This window comes from Merops nubicus, unplaced genomic scaffold (genome assembly GCF_000691845.1).
Source record: "Merops nubicus isolate BGI_N331 unplaced genomic scaffold, ASM69184v1 scaffold13551, whole genome shotgun sequence".
Classification (NCBI taxonomy): Eukaryota; Metazoa; Chordata; class Aves; order Coraciiformes; family Meropidae; genus Merops; species Merops nubicus.
The window spans coordinates 31,234-40,489 of record NW_008586372.1 but is presented as its reverse complement, the minus strand read 5'-3'; the positions used below and the strand labels follow the sequence as shown (position 1 = coordinate 40,489).

Here is a 9,256-nt window from a genome sequence, read left to right as displayed (position 1 = left end):
TGAGCATGGAACAGCGTGTTCTTTCCCTTTTTGATCTTCACCCACTGATAGTGTACAAGCCTCTCTCCTATCTTTTCCTCTTCTGTTTTTGATGCTATTCTGTTGTATTACAAAGACTGTACCAAGTTTTCTTTTATTGAGAGCCAGAAAATTCAGGCAAAAGGATTTATTTATTTTTTACTTTTGTCTCCTCAAAACTTTATATGATGTTCATGCAACACCTTATCCTGTTTTTGCATGAGAAGAGAAAATGAGCTATCATACAGTCCCTGCCAGGCCAGACAGTACAAACCTATTTTTCTTATTTCAAATTCTAGACAGATAGAATCAATAGAAATACTAAGGTTGAAAGACTCTTCTGCGGATCATCTAGTCCAACCCTTTGCTCAAAGCAGAGCACAGTTCAGAGCTATGTCAGCTTGCTCAGGACATTGTTCTATCGAGTTTTCAATATGTCCACAGATGGAGATGAAGGATTTTTAATTTTGTTTGGTAAAATTATCTTGCATATCTTTTCACATAATGCTTTAATTAGTTTTGAAGATATATTCTATGTGTAGTAGATGTTTTGATTTCCAATTGAAGCCAACAGTAACCGGGAGAGCACTTGAAATTTTTGGTTATCTAGTTGTCTAAAACCTGCTCTAATCACATAAAGTCATTATGAGGAAGGTCAGGGAGAGAAAGTCATGAGGAGGCTGACATCTAGCCTTGGTTTATGATGAACACTTATCTTATCAACCTACTGTTAATAAACTCACTAAAACAATAAAGAGCAAGATTTAATTTTAACTTGGTTTACTGGCCTGCTTTAGCAATGGCTAAAGGTGATAGCTTGGAAAAATATTAATCAGAGTCAGCTATTTAAAGTCAGACCTATTTTTTGGCAGTTTCTGCAGGAAAGTTCATCTTCAAGCCATCAACCATGAAGATTCTTAGCTACCTCCTGGTTTACCGAAGGTTCCTGCTCATTGTACTCACCCCACTGCTTTTACTTCCACTTCCACTTATCATCAAAACCAAAGTAAGTGACCTACTTTGAGAGGTAAAAATATTTTGCACCTGTATGTCAAGCCTGAGATTCCCAGATCTTTTCAGAAACAGAAAATGGGTTCAGTCAGAAGGGATCTTGAATGACTTCATGATGTTTGCATTATAATTTTTTTTTAATTTTTTTTTTTTTTTTTGCTAGATTTCTTTTTATTTTGGTCAGCTCAGAGTAGTTGCATAGATATGTAGAGAAGACAACAGCTTTAATGTAAGATTCTATTCCGGTTGCATGAAGTTCTGAATTATATATTAGTTTGCTTGTTCAGGAAATGTTTTTCTCATTTAAAACTATCTAGACTACCTTAAAAAATCTGTCCATACTATTACATTTTGGCCACTGTTAAACAGCTCTGCGTGATTGAAAATAGAGATGAATTGTCAGGAAGACAGCTGCAACTACCTTTTCATTTGATGATGGATTTTGTTAACTTCATCATACATTGTGTTGCCTGATAGCAAATGACCAGAATCAATGATGTGAGAAATTCACTCTGGTTCCTAAATAGAGGAAAGTTTGTGGTAGGACACCTTAGTTTTATTTTAATTGAAAAAAAAAAAAATCTTCTGGCATTCAATAACTCTTGTGACAACTCCAGGCTGATGAAACAGCTATCTAAATTTTTATTAGTGATTCTATTTGGTACAGCTGTGATGCCAGCAGAATGAAATGGAATTCTCCTAGGGGGTACTATCACACGTGCATTATATGTATCATGCATTAACAATACATGAAAGTCCAGTTCAGAAGTCCTTGCATCACATATAGGTAGTGGTTACAGAGCAACATGCTTCACACTGTCTCACATCACAGTTTCAATTTTTCAGTTTCCTCACAGAGAGGAAATTCTTGAGAAATTCTTAATGTGGTAGGAAAGTGAGATGAACATTTGCTAGGTGATAAATGAATTGATGCTATCAAATTGTTTCATACATAACACAAGGTTCCCCCTAAAAATAAATGTTAGCCATAGCTGACTGACTTGTATTTAACATTCTTGTTTTCTAGTCATAAAGTTCCCAGAGCCATTTCATTAGACTATTCCTTTCCCAATACAAACCATCTCTGCTGCTGTTCAGCAGTTCCATGCCCTAAACAGTGGCATTAAAAGATCTAAACCATTTTCCTCAAGCTGCAATAGAAATCAAAACCACGTAGAAGAGGTTTATAGGATTCTGCAAGAAACTAGGCTCACTTGATCTCATTGCATTTGGCTGTGGCAGTATTTTATAGGCAGCATTGAAGTAAATTCTCCAGGAAAAAAAAAAATATTTTCCAGGAATTTAAAGACACACATTAAAATTAGATATCTGAAAAACAACCACGTTTCTTGTCAGTCTTGCACAATGCTTTTTATACTACATTATATCCTTGCCTTATTTATGCTGATGACAGATCATTGATTACAGGAAAAAAAAAATATTTACCTATTGTTGACTGTTAATATTCCTAGAGGCTTAAAGGTTTGCTCGTAGCTGTAGAGGATTTGTGTTTTATGTGAATTCATGGTGTGAGAATGCTCCAGAATGACCTATATGATTAATTGTGCTTGAAGGAAAAGGCAACTGACTTTTTTCCACCTTTCATAAGTACTGTAATTTAAGTAATTTTACTCTCTCTCCAAAAAAAAAATTCTTTAAACTATTTTACAGACTATATTTCATATCTTAACAAGATTATCAATAACAGACGATAAGTACTCTGAACTCAAGTCCCTTGACTCATACTTATTCCAGGTGGGGGAGATCTCTCTACTGACATTGTTGGACTTTTTGCAATTGTGATTTTTTTTTTTCCTGGGAGATCCACTCATATTTTTATTGGTGCCTTTTGTATTCTAGGAAGCAGAATGTGCATACACGTTGTTTGTAGTTGCCATCTTTTGGCTCACAGAAGCTTTGCCACTGGCTGTTTCAGCTTTGCTCCCTGCCTTTATGTTCCCATTGTTTGGTATAATGGAATCCAAGCAGGTAACCTTTTTTTCTCCTCTTTATCATATTATGAATTTCAATGATAAATTCTCCAAAGAAAGAACCACATAATGATGAACCCTCATAGGCTAATCCATGGATTTTCTGAGTGCAAATCACAGTAAGTGGGCCTCAAGGCTTGCTTACACACTTTGTCCTCAGGACTTGTTCATATTTCTCTCAATATTTTTTTCTAGATTGTGATTCAGTGCTTAGATGCCAGTTGGCAGGGAAATGCAAGATAGTTATGAAATATTCTTAATGTCACAGAAGTGAGATGACACATGAAAGACCCCATGTGCAAAATGCTGTGTACACCTTCATGTCAAAGAAAGGACACCACAGATGATCATACTCTAAAGTTATTCTTTTATCTGTGGGATAGCTTGACAAAATTAACAAAAGCAGCATTTCATTGATGACTTAGTTCATATGTAGGATGTGGCTGGTGATCTTAGGCTGTTCATAAGCCTTATTTTTCATTTTATTTTAACACCATGCATTTTGGTGAAGTTACTCTTGCATCGTTTCATTAAAGGAAATTAACAGTTACAATGAAATTAAGGATCTAAATTTAAGCCAAAAACATTTATTGATATTTATTTCCATTTATATCATTACTGATTTTTTTTTTGTTAAACTGATAATACCAAATATTAATAGAGTCACCATTTAGTTAACGAATATTTTTTGGTTTTGTTTCAGGTGGCATCTGCTTATTTTAAAGACTTTCATCTGCTGCTTATTGGAGTAATTTGTTTGGCAACGTCAATAGAAAAATGGGATTTCCACAAACGAGTGGCCTTAAGAATGGTGATGCTGGTGGGTGTCAACCCTGCATGGTATGTGCTAAGCAATGTCTTGAAGGAAAATAATACTTGTGGAATGCTATGTAGTCCAGAAATAATTGCCTACTGCTTTTTTCTTCCAGTAGAAATCCATCCAGCCTTTCTTTTCTACCAAAACAAAGTAGATATTTCAAATTATATGATTGATTTGTAGGTGACACATTATTATTTTACTGAAATCCTAGTTGAAAGTTCCCTACAGTGATTCTGTTCATAATGAGGATCCTTCTAAACAACAACAAAAAAAAACCAACTGATGAATTTGTGAATAATGTAAGGGTTCTGTTTCTTAATGGTGGCTAGTACATTACATATCTGATGCCTACAATTTAAAATCTGTGCTATGTTTATTGTTGATTTGTATTTCAATACTGTTTTCAAAATTCTGGACACTTCCAAAAAATACAAGATGAGTTCAAACACACAGTGAGGAAAAAAATCATCATGAAACTAAAGATGTGGCGGGGAAGGAAAATAATGTTATGAACAATGTCTTCATTTATGGTTTTTTTTTCTTTTTCTGCCTATGAAGAAAATATCAAAGGAACAGGAACTTCCCCAGATGGATGAGATGATGAGGGAAATGAAATCATACAGTCTGTACTTACTCGATATCAGCATATATCTTCTGAAGTGAAAACTTTTTTCTTTGCTTGCTTTAAAAGCTTGCAGAAAAGTGTCAGGCCCACAGATTCATTTTTCAGCGCACCAGTAAGGCTGCAGATAAGATCTGTAGAGTGAGTCTGGCTTCCCAAAATACATGGTGCTTATGACTCCTTGTCATAAAGCAAACAGTGACAGGATGTAAAAAGTAAGAAAAAATAGAAACCCCTAAGTCTAGGGTCAGCAATAAAAAATAAGATGCCTCTTAGGTCATCTAATAACAACTTATGGAAATACAGAACTATTTCTATTCCTTAGTGATTTGCCTGTCCTAATTCTAAATATCACATGTATTTTAATTACTCCCCTATCTTTTGATAGCTAGCAGCTTTCTTTTTTGACAAATTGCTCCTTACATTCTTGTTCAACTGCCTCCCATTATCTTTAGCTATATTCTTGAGCTATGTCGTTTTAGTTATTTCAGCTTCTCTTTTTTTGATCACTTCTAAATCATCATCTTTTGACTGAAGTCTTGAAAGGGAGAACACATGTGGATGGCACGCTGTGCTGAGCTGAACACTGCTGGAGATCTTGCTGTGGACACAGAAACGCACAGCCAGCTGCCGAGGCTACCTAGAGCAACTCCCCAGACAGCTTTGTAACCCTGAGGAAGCAGTATCCTTCATAACTGTCTCAGCCCTGTCATGTTTCCTGATCATGGCAAAAGGATAATAAGATTATAAGATGCTCTGTGAAGGAGAGGATCCTCCCACCTTTCAGCATCTGCTTCTCGTTTGCTGTACCCGGGGCAAAGTGCTGCACGCTGCTCTCTGTGCACAGCCCTCCTCCTCTGCTAGCAGGACCCCCCGGCCAGCCTGTGCATGTTGGAGCCTCAGCCAGTCCAAGGTAGAGATATCCTTGTAGGAGGTTTCTGCGTTAGAGGATGTGGGGGATGCAGCAGTGGAAATAGAATACTAGGAATCTTCTGGATTTTACATTCTGCGCTCTTGTGGAGAAACTGGTTTGTATACTCAGCGGTGGAGAGGCCAAGAAAGACATTGGGGTGCTGGAGCATGTTCAAAAAGCCATGAAGCTGGTGAAGTGCCTCGAGCACAAGTCTAACAAGAAGTGGCTGAGGAAACTGGGGCTGTTTAGCCTGGATAAAAGGAGGCTCAGGGGAGACCTTAACACTCTCTACAACTACTGAAATCAGGTTGCACCAAGATGGGGGTAGGTCTCTTCTCCCAAGTAACAAGTGATAGCACAAGAGGAAATGGCCTCAAGTTGCACCAGGGGAGGTTTAGGTTGGACGTTAGGAAATATTTCTCCACAGAAAGGGTTGTAAAGCACTGGGACAAGTTGCCCAGAGGAGAGTTTGAGTCACCATCCCTGGAGGTATTTAAAAGATGTGTAGATGTGGCCCTTAGTGACATGGTTTAGTGGTGGACTTGGCAGTGCTAGGTTTATGGTTGGACTCAATCTTAAAGGTCTTTTCCAACCCAAATAACTCCATGATCCTGTGAGTCCCTAAAGGCCTCCCATCATTTGAGCTATGTGGTCTGGTCTGCAGACTAGCAGGTAAAGGTGAATATGTCTATGCAACATGCAAAGACTGGAATGAGTAGTAAAACATTGATTGTGCATTAGGTAGCAGAAAGTGACTTTATAGTTGAATATAAATGAAGTTATCATCCACTTTTCCATGCAGAATAATTTTTGACCATACCAAAGGGAGAATAATGCTGGCAAACTGGGGCTGAACAGGTTAGGATATATTGTATTACTTTTCAAATCCATTTTAGTCCGTCATTAGAATATACCACACTGTACTAAATGGTACCTGACCATCAGTCCATCAAATGCTGGAAATCTATGATGAACAGTTTTGAAACAAGTTAGCAAATGAATTAATTTGCTTGGGTTTTAAATCCTCTTGCAGGTTGTACAAAAATTACATTTTTCTACAGTGTGAACATTCATATTCAGTGTGTTTAGCCTGACTGGTATTTTCTGCATAAAAATGTCTCCTGAAAACACAATTTTTCCCAAATTTCCATCTCAGGACCTAATCAAAAACTGCATAAAGTTAATAGATTTTATGCTACTACCGACAATTTGTTTTGAATAAGGTCCACCCCTTGCAGGTCTCCAGATCAGTACATCATTATCTGGTTAAAAGTGCACAGAGAAAAGACACAGTGCCCCTGCTGAGAAAAAATCAAGTGTGAAATGTTGCTATTAGCTGAAAAGAAAAGTTATGAGAGGCTTTTTGCATGGTATTTTTATTTCATAAAATACTACTTTTTTTTTTTCTGTATAAAACCTTGTTTTCATGTTCTAAGTAATCCTTGTAGGCTTTCTAATCAAGGTTAGGCAAGGAGGTTTACAAATTGCAAGAATGACTTCTCAAAAAATTCTGCAACACCACAGTCCCTCCACTCACAGCTGTTGTCTTGCTGTGGTGATGCATATCAGGCATTTAACGACACTGCCAACACCTTGGGACAGGAAGCCAAGAGAGCTAATCCTATTTACAAGTCCAAGAAACACATTAAAAATGACAGTGTGGCTCGCATTCTAAGTTTACCGTCCAACTTCACCAGAAGGGACATGGAATATTTGAATTTTTTTTAGCATAAAGCTAGAGTGATTCCAGTCACTGGTGCAGCTCAGAGCATTGCATCAGCGCGATCAGGAACTGCACAGATGCAATTCCTGTTTGTAGTAAACAGTATAAGCTGTGCCAAAACCAGAGTAAGACATTGTCATAACCTTTGCTTTCCCATTAATCCCTACACCTATCTTGGGGCTCTGATTAGGAACTAACTTAAGTACCACTTACGAATTGTTAATATTTATTCCTGTAACACTCGGACTGGTATCTAGAGGACTGACAGCCTAAGTGATAAGTCCAGAGTTTTGACTTAGTTTGTACAATACAAGATGAATAGGATGTAGCAGCATAACAATTTTAACTTTCATTTGAACTTGTAGCATGCTTGGCACTCTTTCTTTAAAGATTATTCACATACAGTATCATTCTGTACATAAACATTGTTTCTGTTTTGATTTATATTGTATTTGATCGTTATCCCTAAAATATAGTAATTTCAGTGGCTTTGATTAAGAACATTCTAAATCATAATCTTCCTCAGAGGTCAGTTACAAACTTCAGACTTTCGGTTTCCTATACTCAAGCTTTCTGTTGAAAAAGCTTTGAATTTCTATTAAATAGAGTGGTGATAAGAGGTGTTGCTCCAGCAGCCATGGACTTTTCTCTCCTGTTCCAGGCTTACACTGGGCTTCATGGTTAGCTGTGCTTTCCTGTCAATGTGGCTCAGCAACACCTCTGCTGCGGCGATGGTGATGCCAATTGTAGAGGCTGTAGCTCAGCAGATCACCAGAGCTGAAGCAGAAGCTGATGCGCTGGAGATGTCTTGTTCTAACGGCTCCATCAACCCAGCACTGGAGCTGGATGGTAGGCTCACGGTGCAATTACTGCCTTGGCCAGCTTTCCCTCTGCAGTGGAGTAAACGCCACATAAAATAAGGTCAAATGGCTAGGGAAGCACTGGCATCATTACATGCTTTATTGTGACCTTCTCTTGGATTGCTGTGTGCGAGGTCTCTCGTGTTCACCAAGATTAATTTAAACAGGTGCAGAATATGGCAGTTACATGAGAAGAGGAGAAAAGAGGGTGGCTTGTTCGACCTAGTAAAATGTCTGAAAACATATATGACTGCAAGCTATAAATGCCGTAGGGGTTAAATTATAGCAAAAGGAAAGAGCTCTTTGAGCTCTAGGGTAATGTTGGGAGAGAAAAAATGAATCTAAACTTGTGAGATAGTTGGGTTGCAAATTAGAAAGGTTTCTCCTCATTAGAAAATTCAGACTCTGGGAACAGAAGTCATGAAGCAGCAGGGCACAACTCAACTGTTTTTAAGATTGGAAATTGTAAATACATTCATGGGATGATGTGAAGTGATTTCATGGAATGGGACATGCTGATGGAGTCTTTCCAGCTTCATCCCTTAGATACTTACCTGTGTTTGCATCAATGTCTTACAGAAAACATAGAATGTGAAAGCAGTGACTGGAAAGAGAAAGAAAAACAAGTTAATGCGTAAGAGTTATTCATTTACTAAACTCTGTTCTTAGAATTCATCTAAATAAGATACCTGTTTATTTCAATACAACCCTTTGTTTTTCCAGATATGACGATGATGTGGGTAGTACTATATGCACAATTGAAAAGGAAAATGAAAAAGAAAAGGAACAGGTACTTAATGTGTCTTTTTTATTATGCAGCTAACATGTGTAACTTAGTTTTATCCTAATTCTTACTTCTATGTAACAGATAACATTGCACAGCTAGCAATGAAGCTAATTTCATGTGAATAAGAGACACGTGTAAATACACACCTACATACAGTTTGCTTATGCAGTTATTTCATTAGAGGTTTTGTGCTTTCAGTGTATTTTAAATAAGTTAAACAAACCTCACCAAAATACAAACTGCATATATCAAGTGCATGTACATATCAGGGTATACAAAGGAAGTTCTTATAAAGACTGAGACTGCTCAGGAAAAGGACTTCAGGACATGATTCTCCCTCCTTTTCCTTTGCATGAGCAATTGTAGTACCACTGTAACAACAGACCAAAGCACACTGTACACAGCTGTATTGCCAGAAAATTGTCAGGCTCTTCTGGAACATCCTTGAATCCTATTTTTGTGCTTAATGATGAGCCCTTTTTATACATTAATTGGTGTATATTCTTTCTAA

The 9,256-nt window shown here is 37.4% G+C and overlaps 1 protein-coding gene across 1 annotated transcript in view; it reads left to right on the top strand.

Moving 5' to 3' along the window:
• The first annotated feature begins 920 nt into the window (after window positions 1–920).
• The window catches only part of SLC13A1 (solute carrier family 13 (sodium/sulfate symporter), member 1), a 24,029-nt gene continuing 15,693 nt past the window's right edge, over window positions 921–9,256 (top strand). Inside the window, exons 1-6 of the mRNA XM_008948633.1 lie at window positions 921–1,024; window positions 2,890–3,018; window positions 3,724–3,860; window positions 7,760–7,947; window positions 8,538–8,592; window positions 8,682–8,753. Of these exons, the coding sequence (XP_008946881.1) occupies window positions 926–1,024; window positions 2,890–3,018; window positions 3,724–3,860; window positions 7,760–7,947; window positions 8,538–8,592; window positions 8,682–8,753 (680 nt within the window). The 5' untranslated portion in view covers window positions 921–925. The remainder of the gene's footprint in view (window positions 1,025–2,889; window positions 3,019–3,723; window positions 3,861–7,759; window positions 7,948–8,537; window positions 8,593–8,681; window positions 8,754–9,256) is intronic.